Source organism: Lissotriton vulgaris, chromosome 12 (assembly GCF_964263255.1).
Source record: "Lissotriton vulgaris chromosome 12, aLisVul1.2, whole genome shotgun sequence".
Taxonomy (NCBI): domain Eukaryota; kingdom Metazoa; phylum Chordata; class Amphibia; order Caudata; family Salamandridae; genus Lissotriton; species Lissotriton vulgaris.
This window is the reverse complement of record NC_141700.1, coordinates 731,382,393-731,403,513: the sequence shown is the minus strand read 5'-3', so window position 1 is coordinate 731,403,513 and position 21,121 is coordinate 731,382,393. Positions and strand designations below refer to the sequence as shown.

Below are 21,121 nucleotides of genomic sequence, written 5' to 3'. Positions count from 1 at the left end.
TCACGCACACACTGTTCCCTCACGCACACACTGTTCCCTCACGCACACACTGCACCCTCACACACACACTGCACCTTCACACACCGCAGCCTCACATACCGCCCCCTCACACACCGCACCCACACACACACACCACACACACCACACACACACACACGCACACACACACACGCACACACACACACCGCACCCACACACACACACTACCCCCTCACAACCAACACCCTCACACCCCACATTGTGATGTTTACAATTATGCTATACTACTAATGTATGTTTACTAGCCATAACTGTACTGTTATATGTTACATTTTAATTAGAGTGTTTGCCTTTTACAATCATTTTCTTACAAACTACCTCGTAAAACAAAAATATTTATACTAAAATATTTTGCACTGTTTGCACAATATATTTGTAATGTTTACACTTACCTATTTGAAATTAAAATGTACAAATAAACATTTGGTCAATTACCATTAAAAAGTTTGACTTTTTTACTAAGATATTCTTATACTCTTTTATGCAAACAAATTTAAATACTGCATAAATAATTTTAAAAAAAAATACTTTATATGTAGCTTTTTATGTAAATAACAAAACTATAGCATAAAGCAAAAAAAAATTGCCATTTACAATAATAATAGCTCAAACTTAAATAATGCGAGACCTATTGCATTGCAAATGCTTGTTTAAGCTAACAGCAGGTTGCTATTGTTTTTAACACTGTCCTATTGGCTTAAAAATCTCAGTGAAGTGAGGCTGCCTAAAACTCCTAGACTGTTGAACAATGTCACACAATATATGAGACTACAGGCTAGTTACAGAGGTAGTTTGACATGGTCCACCCTTCCCTAGTAAGGTGCGGCTGTAAATGGCATGATCAGTATAAAGAATTAACAGTTATGCATTCAGGAAGTTGTCATCTTCACATGCAGTAACTGAACTAATGCCTGGAACAGTGTTTCATGGTGACATGGAAAGAACACACAGACAACGTTGTTTGCCAATAGGAACATGGGTAGATATAATAAAGCCAAACGATTATCCTGTGGGACACCTTCATCAACACTTGTGCATCTGCTTTAGAGGTGTGGAAATTCAATACCCTTTATCATCCTAAATATTTTCAAGAAGAGTACTGGACAAAATATTTTGTATGATAAAATTCTTACGTTTCTGATAAAGGAACAATATACACTTCTTACATTCCAAAAATAGTGCAGAAAATGCAATTTCATGACATTGGAGATCTTATCTGTACATATATAGTATCTCTTCGCAAACCACAAAAATGGTAGCATGAAACTTAGGGAGGGTTTGGCGTCATTTCGACCTGTAGTTTTTATTCAGATCTCATCTGACTGAAGTAGCCTAGAAAACATATATATTTTGGTCTCTTCCATTAATCTTCCTTTTAGCAATGCGCAGAAAAAAACTCATCCCACCGGTTGTAGTGGATTCAGACCCTTTTTACTATAATGGATGCAGTGGGTCCACCTCCCCACCAAGTTGCACTATATCCAGTAACCTCAACTCCTGTTGAGGTGCACTCCAGTAGCTTCCTTCCCACCCCCGTTGAGGTGCACTCCAGTAGCTTCAACCCCCATTGAGATGCACTAGCTTAAATCCTCCTCCACCAATTGAGATGCACTAGCTTCAAACTCCCCCCATTGAGATGCACTAGCTTCAGCGCCCCCCCCCCCCAATGAGGTGCACTAGCTTCAAACCCCACCCCCACCCCCGTTGGGATGCACTAGCTTCAACTCTCCATTGATCTGTGCTAGATCCAGTAGCTTCAGCTCACCACTTAGTTGCACTAGATCTAATAGCTGTAACTCCCCATTGAGATGAACCTGATCCAAAACTTCAGCTCTGGATTTAAATGCTCTAGATCCAATAGCTTCAGTTCCTCCTTGAGCGGTCCATCTCCTAACTGAAGTCCTCTGGCTGTTTGTGAACAAGAAGCATTAATACCAAAGTATGGTCAATGGTCCGTCTCCACTTATGCACTGTGCATTCTAAAGAGTGACTCCCAGAAAGTGAGAAGATTTCTAAAGAATAGAACACTGCTAACATCGCGACCCTGTCAATAAAGAATCCGTATTGAGAGCTTCTCAGTTACCGAACAAGCACGAGCGAGACTCTAGAAAGAGGGTGGTGAGTGAGGCTCAGACAAATTGTGTGAAGCCATCGATGGGAAATGAGTGCAGCTTAGAGGAAGCTTGAGCACCTGGTGATGGGAAATAGCTCAGGTTCCTATGAAGCGTTTGCAGCCTGTGAAGGGCACTGAGTGACACTCCCATGAAGTATCTACAGGCTGCATTGGGGACTGAGTGACTCCATTGAATTGTATGAAGTCAGGAGGATGGTTATTACTCCTCTAATATGAGACCAGTTGTGTGTCTGGTCACCTTCAATGTGGATTTGATTTCACCCACTGACCTTTCTCCACAGCTCCAGCTCTGCGTCAAGGCGGCCGAAGCAGAAATATGGCGGAAACATCAAATGAGAGTTCCTTCCCCCCTCTCCTCAGTAACCTCCAGGAAGAGAAGATGCACCCAGTATTGTCAGGTAAAATGAAGGGGGAGAGGGAGACTTTGCAAGGTATACATCAACTGTGTGATATTGGTGATAGACTGGTACAGGAATTGTCATATCAGTGATGCACCAGTAACAAGCCGTCTAATTGATGCAGACGGGGCGGAGCCGTGAGGGAGTTGGGCAGACATCAGCAGTACCCAAGTACAGATGGTGCAGAGGTCCCTGGAGATCATTTCAGAGATGCACAGGATCAGAAGAGGTCAGCTCCTGTTGGGGTGCATGTGAGTGACAAGAAGTAAAGTCCCTGGGAGTAATATCTGCAACATGCAGGTGCTGGAGCAGTGAGGGTTGGGGAGAGATATTGGTGATTGCAGGTGAAGATGTGTGCCTGTTGAATATAAGTGGCTGGTTCGATATCCGTGATGCACAGTTCACCATGGTGTCACAGCATCCGCGGGCGACGTGAGTGATGCACAAGTACAAAAGGCATGATGATTGGTGATCTCTGTAATGCAGAGGTACATGAGTAAGGACCAGATGTACCAAATTCTTATTTTACTTTTCTTAAATAGTGATACCACTGGAATCCCTATTTAGGAAATACAAAATATGTAAAAAATTTGTGATTTCCTAATAACGCCTCCAAAAACTAGGAAGCGTTATTAGTAAATAACAGAAAATATGCTCCTGCATTCCCACATATGGCCCAAATATGAAATGGTTTGAATTTCATAATATTCTATTTCCTAATTGGAGATTCCAATTTTGGAATTCCAAACCGAAGGGTGCCTCCGGGATTAAGGCCCCTTGGTGCCATCCCGAAATTAGTTTTCCACATGTAAGTGATCATATGTCGTGGGGGCATATGCGCGCTTCATGTCACATAAAAAAAAAAACGGTACAAAAGGGGGTGGTAATGGACAAAGCATCTGAACCAATCAAACACTCACAGCCAGTCAAAAGATCTGGGTTTAATCCATCACCGTTCTTTAGCCCACTCTGCCACCCCAGTTCAGACATGGCTATATGCAAATCAGTCTGACCCTGTACCTCATGGGAACAGTCCAGCCCCAACTAACAAGCCATGCCTTCCATGGACCGGAAACAAGCTTCCGAGGACCGGTTTCTGGCATTCCAGCCATCTTCAGCCCGGCTTGCTTGAATCCAGTGGCAAAGTGAGCAAGGGACTCACGTCTGAGCATACCCTGCCATAGACTGAGTTGTTGGTAAATGCATTTCCTAAATGCGAATTGGGCAATCCTTTTTTGTGTTTCCTAAATCGCAATTTCTACTGGGTAGAAAACTCAAATTGTGACATTTTTTGGCCTTTGTACATATGAAAAAGCGGCTTTGCATTTCTTAATGGACCGAAATTGTATTTGTCTTGTTAAGAAATGCTAAAAGCTTTCGTTCATCTGGCCCTAAATGGCATTGGCATCAGTGATTCATAAATGCTGATACTTGAGGGCCTTTGTGGGTGATATAGTGATATACAGGTGAGGCACTTATACTGACAATCTGAGGGTCATTGAGAGCAATGAGGCAGAGGTACAGTGATTTCATGACCTCACCAAATGCAGGCTCATCCCAAAATCCCAAACTCTTGAACATTTCAATATAGAAGGCTGTTCCAATGTTTCCAGCACATTCCATACTCTGCCCAGCCCAGTCCGCGTGGGCTGCTGCACAAATAGAGCTGGAGCAGCTAATCTCTATTTTGCACAAACTCGTTGTTCTAAATATTCTTGTTCTCCCCGGGCTCTTGGCACTTTAGACACAGTCAACCAACTTCCAGACAGAAGAACATGAACATCTAGGGTTTTGTGCACTTATGAGTCCTACTATTCCTCACAACACGTGGCGCCTTTCTCCTCTGATGCGGGCAAACTTCCATGTGGAGTGGCCAAGTGTTAAAACCTCTCGCCCTTCTTCAGCACCTACAGAAGATTCTTGATCTTATAATACAAACGTTTGGCCTGATCTCCTCCTCATATGCAGACAACACTCAACGCATAGAAAATGTGTTAATCTCAATGCAATATGTGCTCCCGAGAGGTATCGCTCAGCCACATTACATCAGTAGACATTATCTTGTACAGCGTCCTAACAATAGGTCGATGCGAGGGATAAGTTTGAAAGGGAACCAATTAGTATTTTAAACCCTGATGTAGGGAACCTCCAAAATCGGACTTTTGAGAGAACATATTTCAGGGAAAAGTAGAATAAGAAACTTACAGGTACATGCATCAAAGGATTTTGCGATCGCAAACGGTGCGAATCGCAAAAATCGTCCGTTTGCGATCGCAAAATCCTCTTTTGGAATGCATGAAAGTTCAAGGCCCTCGCAATTTAAGAATTCGCAAATATTTGCGAATTTCCAAATTGCGATTGCATTTAAGGAATCACATTTTGCGATTCCTTAAATGCAATGCAAGAAATCTTTAAAAATTGCGAATTCGCAATTAGGGGTTGCAAATTACTACGAGGGTGAACCTCGTGGTAATTTGCGAAAAATTATTAAAATGCTCAAATTAGCATTTTAAACACTGTCATGTTACAGACACACATGTCCTTAGGACGTGTGTGTGAAACATGCACTTTAAAATACATTTCAGGGGTGCAGGAGGGGGTCCTTTGGACCCCCCCCCTGCACCCATGGAATGCATTAACATTTTGCGAATCGCTAATTGCAATTTGCAAAATGTCAATGCCTTCCCATTGATTCCTATGGGCCTTTAGGCCCATAGGAATCAATGGGAATTGCGAAATCGCAAATTAGAATTCGCATAATATTTGCGTTTCGGTAAAAATTGTGATTTTTACCGAATCGCAAAAATTATGGGAATAAATTGATGCATCCCGTTTTGCGATTCCTTATTTGCGATTCCGTAAAAATCCCTAATAAGGAATCTCAAAACGTTTTGTTGATGCATGTCACCGTTAGATGGAATCCAAATTTTGAGGGTGGTACTTACAAAAATCTGGCTATTGAAGTGTCTCAAAAGCAGTGTTAATGTACTGTGATCAGAAAGAGCACCCTTAAGATCATAAGAAGTTTTATGTGATCCTTTGATTTTATGATTTGGTGTGAATCTAATGAAGATGCTAAAAATAGGATCAATACATTAACATGAAGTATATATTTTTGGTGGCTTCATGTTTCTTTGCTCTATTTCTGTCATCACTCTCATCTTCAGACAAAACCACATGCAGCCCCCGTGAGCTATAGCCTAAACTGTCTGCATGTGCCCAGGTTCTTGATAATTAGTAAAACCCTGAGAACTAAACCCAGGTAAAACTGCAATTGACATGTATGGCAACTCAGCAGCCCTTATTCTGGCGCTTGAGTCTAGACCCAAGCCCTCCGCAGCCTTTGCTGTATAGAATACAGGAGACCTCCATTGCGCCCTATAACTGGAGCCACCGGGGACTACGAAGACAAAGCCTCTTTCATCCTCACCCAGGCACTTCAGATACTCACAAGTTGTGCTTTCCTACAATGCATACAGGCTGGGATTTCTTTAGTTCTGTTACTCCAGGATTGTGCCAAAGATTATTGTTTGGGCCTCCTAGCCTCTCTCGCCTCACTGCTACCACACTTTGGGTCCAGGGAGTAAATGTTGACTGTGAAAATCCATTCTTCCATCTCAAACCCTTCCATTTCCAAAATCATAGGTTTTGCAAGCACAAAATGTTTTTTTTTTTTTAATGGTTATTAAACCCTTTTTAGGTCTCGCCTGGAATTAGCATCCGAAGGATGCGTCCAGGTTGGAGACTTATAGCTAGCTGACTCGGGGGAATGAAGGACAAGAAAGTGCCACGCGCTTCTCTTCGGCTGGATTTCACTGCGTGCACGCGCACCCACACTCACGCATGCGCACATACACAGCCACACGCATACACTGCACTCACGCATGCGCACATACACACGCATACACAGGCACACCCCCCGTCGCCGCCGCACCTACACACACCCTAGCGCACCTACACGCACACACAGAGATCCCCCACACACACCAGCCCCTCTCCTCCCGGCTCAGCTCCACTCACCGGTGTCTGGCGGGCGCTTCCCGAGTCTCCAGGCTCCTTCCCTTCCTCCGCAGCTGCGGGCTCTCCCCACACCACGGGGCCCCGCTGCTGGACAGAAGGCTTCTCAGTGGCCGGGCGGCGGTAGCGCTCGGCGGGGCTCTCTCTCCACATGGGAGCCCCGCCTCAGTGCGCCCGCTTCGCCCCGCGGGTCTTCACCCGGTCCCCCATCTCGGAATCGGGACTTTAAGGGAAACAGTATCCGGGGCTCCTTCCTGGTCACGGGAGGCCCGCGATGCTCACGCCACTTCCTGCTGCCGGCTTCTCTTCCTGGTTGCACGTCAGGTCCCGGGCCAGCAGCCAATCAGAGCGCGGCCCAGGAATGACGTCAGAGTTGTCCCGCAGTACCGCCCCCGGCCTGCCTGACTTCCTTGTCACGGGCCGGGCGCAATGTTGGTCTGTGTGGTGACGGTCGGTGATAGTGGTGGTGCCGGTGACTGAGTGACAGACACCCGGGCTGCTAGCTAGAGAGGAGCGGAGGTCGGGAGGAGGACTCGTGAGTCACTTGACACTCGTTGTGTGTCACACTGCTGCTGACGGCCGCTGCCGCCCACCCAGGCCCCACACCACAGTGAACTTACTGCAGTGCCCAGGCCCAGCCCCAGCCCTTGAGGAGACACGGTGACGCAGCACTTCAAAGGTAGGCGAAGTGAGGCCGACACCAGCCTCTGCCCCAGGCCATGCCAGGTCCTGCAGGCCCATCATTATTTATTTATTTGTATTTATGCGTGTATAGTAACACAGTTCACGCTCCGTCGTATTTTTTTTATTTATTTAAGCAATGTTAAATAGCGCAGACTTTACCCAAAGGTGTCGGAGCGCTGAGCAATAGGAACTGTAATGATACATAAGGAGGAAATTACAAATGAACAAATTAAGGCAAACGTTAAGTTACATAAATCAAACGTGACAATAGTGGGCAACCAAAAAACAAGAGGTAGCAATCGGTACATTCCAGGAGGAAAAAGTGATGTGTGCAGGTTAAAAGCGTATAATACTGCAATAAAAGGCAGACACTCCAGCACAGAAACAAACGTTACGTGGGTAATGGTGGCATTTGTGCAAGTATCTTTTTTTTTTTTTTCCTATAAATATTTTTATTTGCTTAAAGATCAGAATGTACTATTTGTCCTATTAACAGAAATACATAACAAAAGCTTCCGAACAAGTGAAAAAAATAATTACAAATGCTGAAAATATTGGCCTCATTAACATATGTATCGACTTGTTTCCTTAATACATATCATCTATTTGGGAATAGCTTCATTTTATGACACACATTTGTACAAACACGGGCATCCCAAAGTTCATTTTTCAGCAGAGAATACTTCTGTCTTTGAGTACAGGTGTCACGGCCGGGGGACCACAGAGGCTTAGCCTCTCTCCAGAAACGGTTCCAGTTACCCACACGGTCACCCTTAGAAATGGTGCAGACATTGTTCTGAATGTCCCTTCCAAAGAAGGCCCCGACAGACATTCCGCTCATGACATTCGCGTCTACAGTTCATTGAGACTCGTGTGAAGTATATTACAAGTTCATCTTGGAGCAGAGCACACGGTTGCGCACAGTTCACAGGGCGCTGCCGGGACCGATCCGCTCCTTAGCTTCCTGCGGGGCCTGCGGCTGTGATGTGCTGCTGAGGTCCCTCTGTCCCTTCTTATCTTTGTTTTGAAGCGTTTGAAGCTGAATAATTAGGTTTCGGATTTCTTCTCGCTTAGTTTTCATTCTTTGCTCCGGGAACCAGTCAGTCAAATTCATCGGCAGATCAAAACTCTGAATGGGGTTCTCCAAAAAACTTTCTACGTACTGCAGTATATACACACCACAGTCACTGAAGTTGTTCTGCTGAGGCACTCTTGGATTTGATCCTTTCATGACGTCTTTCGAAAAACTCATTTTACTCCCTTTCCTGACTTCCCATTCTACTTCTAAATATTCTCGTAACGTTCTGACCACATTTGATCGAGAAGGTCCTCTTAGCGAGTCCATAAGAAGAATACATGGCTGTTTACAATTTACTGCTTCAGATGCCATTTCCCCGATTCTGAAGTAAGTTTCATCTGCCATACCGCCTTCATCTCTTTCTTCCGAATTCTGAAGTAAAAGTTTCATCTGCCATACCGCCTTCGTCACTTTCTTCTGAATACACTTGTGAAAGTATCTACGGCCAAAATGTGAGAGGTAGCAAACAGTGTTTTACACGAGAAAAGTGATGTGTGCAAGTTACAAAAGGGTACCAAACACAGGTACAGTGATAATACTGCAATAAATGGTAAACACTCAAACTTCCCGAACACACTGGGAAGGCACTTCCATAGTCCTGGAGAATATTATTTTCAATAGTGGGGGGTCCTTTGTCTTTTTTTTAAAGTTCCTTCACGTTCGTACTTCACCAAAAATCGGTCTTCCTTATGATGCTTTTCTTTATCTGGTTTTATCTCCGGTGTGTCATTTTTCTCACCTCGTTGCCAATGAGACACCAGGCAGCAGTGGTCCACAGCCAGAGACAGGGACTGTACCACAGCCAGGGACAGGCACTGTAACACATTCTCAACTGGCCCACTTTACACGTAGTGTCTGATTACTACATATAGCAGTATGATTTCAGTGGATTGCACAAGTGCAGCACCTGGGTGGACCCCACAAACCTGTGTGCATATACAGTCTGTTTTTTTGTTTTTTTTTGTGGGTCTGTTGTCTTCCAGCTACATCTTGTGGCCCACAGGCTCATGTATTTGGAGTTTGATCTTTTCTTGGTTGTTTCTCTACAATTCCTGGACTAACCCCTAGAAGATATTCTATAACAGTTTGTTCAAATCATATTACTTTGGTTTGAGTCCTGCCAAGTTTGGATGGACTCCTAAAGTAGACACTATATCTTGTTGTATATTACTAATTAGGATAGGTTTATAATTCACCACACTTATGTGGAAACAGAACATATACTGCAGCTGATGCAATACTTTACATTCAAAGGTAGCGCCTTCCCATCTGGGCAACTCCCATATGCACCATAATCAATGGGGTAAAAAAAATACATTTCACAAACCAGTCTGGACCACCTAAGATGGGAAGTATCTGTAGGTGTGATTGGCACGCCTCATTCTTTATCGCATCCATTCTTTGGCACAGCTAAATGCTTATAGTGCATGATCTGAGCAGTATCTGCCATACAGGCAAGCCATCAAATCATTACTCCCAAAGAGCTCACACACCATCCACCCATGCACCAGCATCTCATGCTTACCTGTTCTATCCCTCACTCCTTTTAGATCTCGCTGGTACTGCATCCGAAGGATGCGTCCATCTGGAGACTTATAGCTGCCCGTCCCGTATTGCAATGCAATAGGTCTCACTTTTGCAAGAGTTTAAGCTATTAGCATTGTAAATGACAATGCCTTTTATTTATGTTTAAAAGCAAAAACATAAATAAAAGGCATTTCCATTTACAATGCCAATAGCTCTAACTTTAATAATGCGAGACCTATTGCATTGCAAATGCTTGTTACAATTCTTTGCAATACACGGAGCGGGTTTATCGCCATTAGTACTTGAAATGATATGTATCGATGATTTGCAGGCGCACTTGGGTTTCAGTTGCAACAACTCGAAGGAGGTGGTAAGAGGCATTCTAAGGAAAAGGGGTCCACGTCCCCTTCGTGAATGAAGTCAGGAGCTCTGAGACAGGAGGCAGATTATTCTGTAGTGGAAACCTTCTTTTTAAAGCGCCACCTGTTCCTTCAGGGAAAACGTGCTGCTTTAGACCATGTTTCCTGTTTGACAGTGCAGGGAGGCGTGGCAGGAAAGCACACACCAGCGACAACAGAACAAGAGCACGCAACCAGGGACAACACAACATAGTAATTGAGTTTCCACATCCCAGCACTTGTATCACTGACGCCTGGGCCTATTTTACAAATATGGCCCCTTTCACTGACCTGCGGTGCGGTGCACCTTTAACGGGGTGCACATGGCTCCACTGGGGCAGTCCGCCCTATTGCAGTAAATGTGTTGCCCCCAGCTCAGCTGCAAACCCATGCCTCCTTTGGAGAAGGGCATTATTGAAAGACAGACCGGCTCTTTGAAGCTCTTGATCCACCTTTCATAGTGCAGAGAGCAACCCGGCCTGCCTTGGAAAGGGGAGCAGAGATTCCACTGTTGGCAGGAGCAGTGGGTGAAACACCCACCTACCATGACGTGCTTGGGAGTTCCCGAATCACCTACTCCCCTCCCTTTACAAGGACACCCTCAGTGCACGAACTGTGCACCACCGCTATGTGGCTCAAAGTCCAGGCTTCTCCCGACAGCTCTTTTGCCTACACACATACACAGGTCTGCAGTATAGCACTAGGGCATGGTCTTTCCTCACTTGCATGGGGACATTCCCCCCCCCCCCCCCCCCCCCCCCCATGCAAATAAGGGAACATCCCCTTGTGACGGTGCCACTGTGAACTATGGAAGAAGGGGCTGCCCAAGCATCTGCAGCCACTTCTATAGGATCAACGTGCCCTGGTGGTGCAAGAATAGGTGCAAATACCTGTTGCACATCTGGGGCACCTAGTATATTTGGCCCCTTGTCTGTCAAATTCATTTGCTTGCACTGACACCAGGGGAGGAATCCACAAGCACTGTCTGCAAGAACTCACTCATAGTTTCACCTGGTAGGGAGACAGGCAACCCTAAACTATGGCATAAATGCACTGGAAAGAAGAGACAAACTAAAGTACAAAGGGATCACAAAAACTCCCAGTGAGACACAGGGAAGCCAACACTGGGTCAGAGAGATGCATACACACTTGCAGACACAGTGGCTGTGAGACGTTGGCCGGGTATATGATGTCCACTTTTCTAGTGAGACACCTTGCACCAGTCCAAACGACCCTTATTGATGGTGGTTGTAAAGTCAACCTTATAGAAAGCTATCCTAGTGGTAGCTATGGAGAGCAGCCTTCAAGACTTCAGAGGGCGAATTAAGCTAGTTGTTTTACCAATTATAATCCCTTGAGTACCAAATGAAAGCACATCACACAAGGTATATATGTATTTAATCTAAACACAACCCCTCTGCACTCTTTATGAGATCAGAGGTAAATGTATAATACAAGGAACTTAATTAGCATACGATAAGTTGCACAGTATACGTTATGCCCTAGGGGCTTCACAAACATATACTAAAGTAGTGGTATATGAACCACATCTGGGATAGAAAGCAGGCCTAGGACCTGTGGAATCGCTGGGGCTTCTAGGAACAACCAAAGGTTAGGATGTAGGAGGCCCTCGGGAGACGCTTCCAGTGTCTAAACACAGCCGCAGGTTACCATTTACTTTCTATGGGAAACAAACAAGTTACAAATATGCAATTTAAGGAAGCTTCTGGATGGACTTGGATGGAACCCTTTTAGACTAGAACACTTCAAGAGTCAAGACCCACGGGAGCACTGGAGTATTCGTGTTACCTCACCCACGGGAGCTGGGTGCATAGATGCTTTTTGGTGTCGGGTTTCATCGTCTTTTTCAATGGAGAGCTGCAAAGAAGTGCTGCAGGCGACCAGAGGAAAAGTGTCCGGGTGGATCCAAGGGTGAATTGAAGATCCGAACAACCTGAAAGCAGAAGGGACAGAGTCTGGGTCACTTGCCAGTGACCAGGATGGCGATGGGAAAATGCCAGCCAATGTCGGGTGAAAAAGTGAAGTTTGTCTCTTCAGCCACGTGGTCCAGGAGGAGTCGACGACGTCCAAGAGCAGAATTCGAGCTGCCCCGCAACAGATCTAGTTGACTGCGGTGTCGGTATCCGGATTGCACCCAACAAGCCTTGGCTAACGCAACCCATGCAGGATGTCGAGATTGGCTTTGTTGCAGACCAGCAAGGTCGGAGGCACTTCTTCTTTTCAGGGAAGCTGGAGCAAGCCTGGAGCAACCAGGAAAGCAAAGTAGTTTCAAGATTGGTCTTTTTGGGGGCTCACTAGCCAACGGACTAGGAACCGCAAAGACGCGTCAAGCAGAAATGCACAAAGCGGGCCCACAAGACACTTGTGAAGTGTGGGCCTCTGAGTTTCGGTGCAAATGGTGCTCAGGGCTGGGGCTTCAAGCACCCCAATGCACAACTTTGGGATACCTTGGGAAGTAGGTGCAGCTTGCAAAATGCAGGATGTCCAGGAGTTCCAGTCCCACGTCTCGTGTCCGCTACGGGGGATAATCGTCACCAGACCTGGGTACAATGCGGGAATTAAAAATTGGTCCGTGCCGGCTTTAAAGGAGAAAAAAATTACAATTTATCTAGCGTGTGTTGCAATAATAGTCAAGCACTAGTAATTGGTACCATGTAGAAAAACAACTACGTTCCAGAGTCGCAAGATAGGAGTTTTTAAAGCATACAGTTAATGTAAAACAAGGAGATGCACCAAAGGTTATTTCAGTTCTAGTACATTTATTCCATATACTTGAAATAAATAAAAAAATTTGCATTTGAAAAGATACAAAGGTTGCGCCACAGGGGAAATGAGGGATGGGTGTGCTCGTGATGGATAGGGATAGGTAGAAGTCCCTGGTTTAAGAATACACACTTTTTCAATACTTACAAAGGCAGACTGGTAAAGACCAGCACAGAAAGACATGTCCTAGCGAAAATCATTACATCATGATGTACAGTTTTTTTTAAATGCAACATCGGAAGATGGGGAAGGGTTTGGGCCTCGTGTGGGTAGGGAGCATCGACGTCTGGCAGTCCGATATCCTTTACGCGACCCTGGATGTTGGAGCTAGTTTGAGAGCTTCAGGGCCCAAATTCCAGGAATTAAATCTGTCTACCTCTGTTCTGGGGATGACTTACTATGTGAACGAAAAATAAAAGGGGTAGGGGGTAGGGGTAGGGGGTTGAGGATGGCTAGGTAGGGGGGTAGGGGTGGGGGGGTGAGGACGGCTGGGTAGGGGTGTGTTGGGGGGTAGGGTGGAGGGGTAGGTAGGGGGTAGGTAGGAGGGGGTAGGGTGGTGGGTAGGTAGGGGGGTGGGGGTAGGAGGGGGGTAGGGGTAGTGGTGGGTAGGCGGGGGGTAGGGGTGGGCAGGAGGGGGGTAGGGGTAGGTAGGGGTGGGTAGGGTGGGGGGGGTAAGGGGGTAGGGGTAGGTGTGGTGGGGGTAGGGTAGGTGGGGTGAGGGGTATGTGGGGGGTAGGTAGGTGGGGGGTAGGGGAATAGGTAGGGGGGTGAGGTAGTGGAGGGGTAGGTAGGGGGGAGGGGGTGGGGGGAGTAGGTTGGTGTGGTAGGTGGTGGGTAGGGGTAGAATGGGGTAGGTAGGTGGGTTGTGGTAGGTAGGTGGGTTGGTAGGTAGGGGGTGGGTGGGTACAGGTAGGCATGGGGGTGGGGGGTAGTGGTAGGTAGGGGGGGTAGGGTTAGGTAGGGGGGGGTAGGGTTAGGTAGGAGGGTGGGGGGTAGGGGTAGGTAGGGGGGTAGGGGTAGGTAGGGGTATGGGAAGGGGTAGGTAGGGTGGTAGGTAGGGGGGTGGGGGTAGGTGTAGGTAGGGGGGTGGGGGGTAGGGGTAGGTTGGGGGTGGAGGGGCTGGGTGGGGGGTAGGGGTGCCAGCACCTTTACAGCACACGCACAGCCATGTCTAGAAGTGGCACTTCCCCACTAGACACATACATGCTGCATACATCATTGTGCAGCATTCATTCACACGAGTCCGCACATACCAGACTCGAGCCTGCACACCCCACGCATCAGGAACTACCAGGGATACATACATTCCCCATACATTCCTATGGGAGGGCAGGCCTATCTCACCACATGCACTCAGAGTGCGCACGCACTTTCCACTGGGACACTGTGAAAGTGTGCAGAAACCACCATCACCAGGTCACATTAAAAGCAAAAAGTTTAGGGGTGAACCTGCCAGAAGGGCGAAGTCCAACAGGGGGTAGGGGGGTAGGTTGGGGGTTAGGGGTAGGTGGGGGTCATAGGGGGGGTGGGTAGGTTTAAGTAGGGGGTGGGTAGGAGTAGGTAGGGGGGTGGGGATAGGTAGGGGGGTAGGGGTAGGTAGGGGTTGGGGGTAGGGGTAGGTAGGGGTTGGGGGGTAGGTAGGGGGGTAGGTGGGGGCATAGGGGTAGGTAGGGGAGGCGGGGGGCATAAGGGTTGGTAGGGGGGTGGGGGGCATAGGGGTAGGTAGGGGGGTGGGGGCATAGGGGTAGGGGGATAAGGTAGGGGGGTTGGGGGTAGGGGTAGGTAGGGGGGGTAGGGGGGGTGGGGGCAGGTAGGGGTGGTGGGGGGTAGGGGTAGGTAGGGGGGCATAGGGGTAGGTGGGGGGATGGAGGGTAAGTAGGGGGGTAAGGTAGGGGGTGGGGGGTAGGTAGGGGTTAAGGTAGGGTGTTGGGGGTAGGGGTAGGTGGGTGAGGTAGGGGGGTGGGGGGTAGGGGTAGGTGGGTGGGTACGTACGGGGTGGGTATTGTAAGCCTGAGGGCGAACACTGTGATGTCATTGAGTTCGAAGGGTGTGTGACGTCACTCCTGCTACCACTGGCATTTTGGTGAATCTACATCATGGCGGGGCATGGGTTAGGGAATGAGTTGTTGTTTGGGATAAGGGGGCGGGGCTGAGTTTCCTTAGGGGGGTTTGCAGTACAGAGCAGGCCTTAAATACAGAGGGGCTTATCAGAGCATGATTGTTGTCCCCAGACCTAACTTTTTTTTACCTGATTTTCTTTTCTCCTTTGCAGTGTCTGGGACAGTCATCACAGCAGTGATGTCCATTGCAAGCATCACTGTCGGTGAGTTGGTCCTACCCTGTGCTGCCCTGGTAATGTGCAGACTGAACCTGCTGCATGTGTTGAGTTGCACCCTAGAGTGGTTTAGGATGTTGTGGCAGGGTAATCCTGATTTGTCTACCTTTGACTAGAGGAATCCAATTGAATTCCAAGCTGCATGGTGCCCTGATGTACTTGGTCCAGGATTTATTTTTTGTTTTATTTGACAACAGTCCTCTCCTAAAGCTGGGAGCTCATAGCCATCAGTTGTATCTGGTCATTATTCTACCAGCATAGCCACTAGTTTAATGTTGAGATTGGTAAAAACAAATCGTAAAAATAAGCAAAACTTTATTTTTTCCTTTTGAATCTTTAACCTAACACAGCAGATACATAGAGACCTTGTTCAAAGGTATTTTAGCACTGCCTAAACTATTCCTAAATGATTGTTAAAGCAGCTAGCTAGAGGCAGAATTACCATGATATAAAGTAATAGAGGATTTTGCAAATATTCCCTTGAAGTATGACCTCCTGATTCTTTCAAAATCTGAAGACCCAAAAATTGGCTGTTCTTCTCTGAAAAAGGTGTCAATCCTAGCTCGACCTGTACTAATGGCTCCAGACCTCTTGCCCCAGGAGACAAAACCATGATAACCACTGCCTGATTTAGGGGGCTTTATACCTTGTAAACATGCTGGGGAAGGAAATGTGTCCCAAGGAAGCAAGACCTTGGCCCATTTTTGTTGCACGCTTCTTCAGCCATGAAACCATGGAACTCCCATCTACCCAGCTATCAATCACACCATCACAAGTATATGAACTATCACTGCTTCAAGGTACCAGTGACCATACATACACCCTGGCTCACCTGCTGCTTGCATTATAAACCTCCATTCCCTAAAAGACAGTCCCGAATCAGACTAGAGTTGCATTTATTGTTGAAGTGCAGTTTTTGTGTAAATTCTATACCACACCCAGAAAACCACAGAATAAAGTCAGTAAAATTATACATGAACCAATATGAAACAAACCGCCATCTGGAGGCGCGTCGCTGCACAATGCTGTGCACAGTTCTAAACCAGGATCCTGGTTGTCCAAGTATAATAAGCCATTACTAAACAATGTTTTACTATGTTCTAACCATGCCGGCCTCTATCCCATATGATTCCCTTCTGAACAATAGGAAACTCAATTAAATGCAAAATCAGCAGGTCACTTTTCCTCAAGTCATTGAGAATTCAAGAACCATAGATCATGCCCACATATGGGCATATTCCATACCCATTTCCTGCTCAACTGTCTCCTGTCATCAGTTGATTGCCCAGCATTTGAAAAATAATAATTTGTGTCTGTTTTCTAAATTCATGTGTTGAAAGTATTTAAATGAAACAGACTTAAAGCAGGTTATGCCTGTTTACATTCATCATTTCAAGCATTAGGTGCCTGCCTGTATTTTGGCACGGTTTACATCCGCACCATCACTTGCCACTAGAGGAGGGAAGAATGAAAAGGTGGTGTGAGGGATGAGGTATGACCAACCAGGGATGAGGGTGTCCCAAGGTGTACAGATCAGTGTACATTTGAAGTCACTGTCATTTCAATCCTCACTCTTTAAGTGAGTGAGGGACAGTACGAGAGGTGCAATGGATAATGAGTGACTGATTAGGAGTGAGGATTCAGGGGTATGGAGGCAGGGATGAGAAATTAAGAATAGGTGAGGGCTGAAGTGTGAGTTAGAGATGGTAAATGAGTGAGGAATGAGGGTTTATAAGTGAGGAATGATGTGGAAGGGATAAAGAATGATGATGAGTGAGGGATAATTGGAGGTAGAAGAGTCTGGGTTGATGAGGAAAGGAAGATCTATTTCACAAACATAGATGTACAGCGGCCCATGACACAGCAGAACATGATAGCCTTCTCAATCATCTCTGAGGTTGGACAGAAGCAGCGGTCCAGGATCTTCACTGAACTGGGCAGCTTCATTTCTTTAAAAGCATTACCAATGGACAGGGCTTAGCACAAACAGAACCATCCTGATAACTTACAGATGATACCAAGTTCTGCCTCCAACAAGAGGTCAGATCCAGAAATTGGGGCAAAATCCCAGAGCGCTTGGATCACATCGAGCAACAGAGGAAAACTTCCTCTGCCTCAGTGTGTCCAAAATGGAAATGTGTGATTAAAAGAGCACATCAGCGGCCCTTCGCCGCATACTTTAGTGGTAGCCTCAGCGGTGGTCCTGAGTGTAGTATGTGATTCCAAGCTTTCCTTCACCTAGAAGGGCAAACATAGTCAACTGCACATGCTCCTGCAGGGTCAACCCTTCCTCCAGGCCACACACACACTGGAGCTGAACAGACCCTTAACTGTGCAGCGATACAACATAAGGTCAGGCATGTCTGGCCAAAAACACATTCAGAAACTAATGCATGCAAGACTGGCCCTAAATTGCTACACTGCTTACCAGCAGAACAAAGAACAACATTCAAGACAAAAAGCACCATCGCCAAATGCTTTAATCCTAGCTAAAGTCTACAGTCGGGCAGGCACAGAGAGTGGGTGTCTGGAACTGTACGGCACAAAATTACGAACTTTTCACCAAGTGACTTAGATATTTCTCATCCACCAGAGTAAACAGGGAGACATAACTGCAACCAGATTAGTTGCCATCAGCCTGAACCTTCCCGGCGTAATACTTGTGTACTACAAAGCCATTCAAATTTAGGGTAAACCTCATAAAAATGGGTGTTCTAGCTCTAAAAAAAACAAGACAAATGGTTCCATTTAGATGAGTCAAACACTGAAAGTTTGTACAAACGATATGTGTTCCTGTTTGACTATTTTTCCTGTTAGGAGATGGTCCCTTATTCTGCTGACGACTGCTTGCACTTCACCTCAAATTATTCCAAAACGTGCTTAGGAGGTATTAAGGTCGCAAAATGAGTCTTCAACACATAATGAATGGCCACACATCAGGCTGAAGAATGTGTTCGAGCAGAATAGTATCTGACTTGTGTCACTTGTTGTTACGGTACAATATTGCACTACTAGTAGTAGATGCAAGTCATGGTTGTTTATGAGGAAGCCTCTCTAAAGCACCTTTCTAAGTGGTACCACAGAACATTTTTAGGAGTAAGGGCAAACTGAAATTCATGTCTCCAAAAACAAACCACAAAGAAACAGGTGGGTACTTGGGATTACAATGAAAGGAGTTGAGCAACCACAAATTACCATTATGCGCTTATCCCCTCAAACTACCCCTCTGTTTAACAACATGTATAATATAGAGAAGCATTGCTGCCACTTTGCTGTTTACACTGATCTGCCTGTACATAGTGGCTTTAAAACCAGTTTACACATTAAATGAAAACCCAACTTGGCCACTCAAATACATTTTAGTTTACAGATGCTCTCCTCCTTCCACTCACTGAAAGAAGCCGAAATGAAAGGCTTGAGATGGAAGGTGCACTAATACTTCTCTGATGATGCTCTCTTCTTGCTCCCACAGGGTCGGTGTACTTCCACGACTGCCCCGCGCAGTACCTCATCCCCTACTACTTGATCATTTCTGGTGTCTCCAACCTCCTGCTTGTCATTCAAAGCATCTTGCCCTGCAGAAACCAAGAAGAGCCCTCCATTCTGATCAACATCTTCCATTCGATCATCGGCCTCTTCCAGCTGCCGTATCTCATTGCAGGTCAGCATTAATCACTGGGTGGGACACAGGTTTCAGCTTCATTGAGGTTCATCTGTAGAGTATCATCACAGCTCCACATTTGAACATTGCCACTACTGACCATTACCTCAACAAAAAATACTTCTACCATACAATTACCTCATTTGCTTCTACATAGTATTAAAAATATATATGTTAGAGGCATATGAGCTGTAGATCCTCTGCTTTAGGATAGTCCTCATCTAGTGTTGGGTCCAGATGTTTACACTTTTATTTTTGTTTGAAGAAGACTTTGCAGTCACAAGGTAGGGAACGCCTCCTTTTGGTGATAGTGCGCATGGGCATCGACTCCAAACCCAGATTGTTTTTTCCCGCCATCAGGTTCAGATGTGTATTGCTGCGGTTCAGTATCATTCTAGAACCCCTTCGACGCGCAAAGCTCTACCCTCCATGGTATTGTCTTTCGATCGCGGTTTCCTGTTCGACGTGTATCTTTTAAATTGTGAAAACCTTCAATCAGGAACTTTGAGGCGCCGTTCTGACCATGCCAGCAGTTGATGGAATTGACTCAATTTAAGCTATGTCCTGGTGTAGTGCTAAATTTCCATGGACACACTTGCACAAGGTGTGCAACCTCTGCTTATCCCCGGAACTCGACGAAAAGGACTGTGAAGCCTGACGATTGTTCCGATCCAAGAAAACCATATGTGATCGTCGGGCTCGATGCCATGAGATACAATGCAGTAGTGGCTCCATACCGGACATCTTCGTTGAAGTTTTAGATTCCCATCATCCAGCTGCAAAAGCAGAGGATGAAAAACTGGTCTCTGTGTCCAAAGCTGGCTCCGTCATGGAAGAACTACAGAACATCACTCCGGGTCAACGTACCGGGAGTACAGAACTCCATGTGCACACTCAAGCAAAACCTAAAGGCTCCGGTATCACCTTTGCCCTTGGGCTCAGGTTGGCACCGAGAAGAGGTTTCAGATGCCCGGCTATGAAACACAAAGACGAGCCTTCTGGCTCGTTCTCGAGCCAGCCACATTCCGGTGCCGAACCAACACCCGCGGCACCAAAACATAAGGCAAAGCATTTGCCAGTCTCCACACCACCGGCACCTTTAACACCGAAGTCTTCGGAGCCTAAATCATGCAAATCTAAAGCTTCAGGGCCGAAATCCTCCAAATCTAAAGCTTTGGAGCTGAAATCGTCTAAACCGAATCTTCAGAGCGGAAATCCTTGACATCTGAAGGCTCGGAGCCGAGATCCTCTGCGCCAAAAGGTTTGGAACCAAGAACTTCCATTCCGAAAGCTTCAGAGCCCAAACCGGCTAAAACCAAGCACTTTGATTCAAAATATTAGATGCCCAAAGACTCTCAGCCAAATCTTTGACGCAGAAATCAACTCCTAAAGAAAAAGATACCCCATCCAAAGAGCCTCGGTTCGACCACCCACCTTTGGATCCAAAACAAAAGACTAAGTATTGACCCTAAAACTGGACACCTCCTGGCCACTCATCCTCAACAAAACGGAAGCTGTATCTCTCAGAGGATTGCTCTATACCTTTGAAGAAAAAGGACATGGGCCCTAACTCCTCTCCCCCTTACATACCCCCTCACCTCCTCCTAACTCCAATGTAATCATTACACTATCAAATACACAATTTCCACTACCACCTGACTCACAGGATGAAGATTATGGGGATGGGGATGAAGATCAGAATATGCCACAAGTTCAGGACATACCACAGGACACTGATCCCTGATAGAATTATAATAAGGAACCAGATCAGGACAATGACCCCGAGCCTTATCCCTTCAGACCCTCCCCACCGGACGACAACGTTGGCAATGTTCAGCTTATCAACAGGGCTGCTCAATATGACGGGGTGGAGCTTTATACAGACCTTTTAGAAGAGAATTTCCTTGTTGAGACACTAACACACTCCCAAAGGTCTACTAATTCTTTACCAGTGCTCAAGGGAATGTTCAATCACACGGATGAGGTATTCAAGCCCCCCGTTAGATCCAGAATACTCACACCTAGACTAGATTAAAAAAAAAAGCCGCTCCTACAGACCACGCATA

At 46.2% G+C, this 21,121-nt stretch overlaps 1 protein-coding gene across 2 annotated transcripts in view; it reads left to right on the top strand.

The window, feature by feature from the left end:
• Positions 1-21,121, top strand: part of LOC147678415 (uncharacterized) — a 75,506-nt gene that overhangs the window by 8,801 nt on the left and 45,584 nt on the right. Inside the window, exons 2-4 of one of the 2 annotated variants that reach the window (XM_086946005.1) lie at positions 2,455-2,571; positions 15,332-15,382; positions 18,867-19,055. In XM_086946005.1, coding sequence (XP_086802131.1) covers positions 2,490-2,571; positions 15,332-15,382; positions 18,867-19,055 — 322 coding nt within the window. In that variant the 5' untranslated portion in view covers positions 2,455-2,489. Of the gene's footprint in view, positions 1-2,454; positions 2,572-2,691; positions 2,801-15,331; positions 15,383-18,866; positions 19,056-21,121 lie in introns of those variants that run through there. The other variant, XM_086946006.1, reaches the window with a different exon arrangement.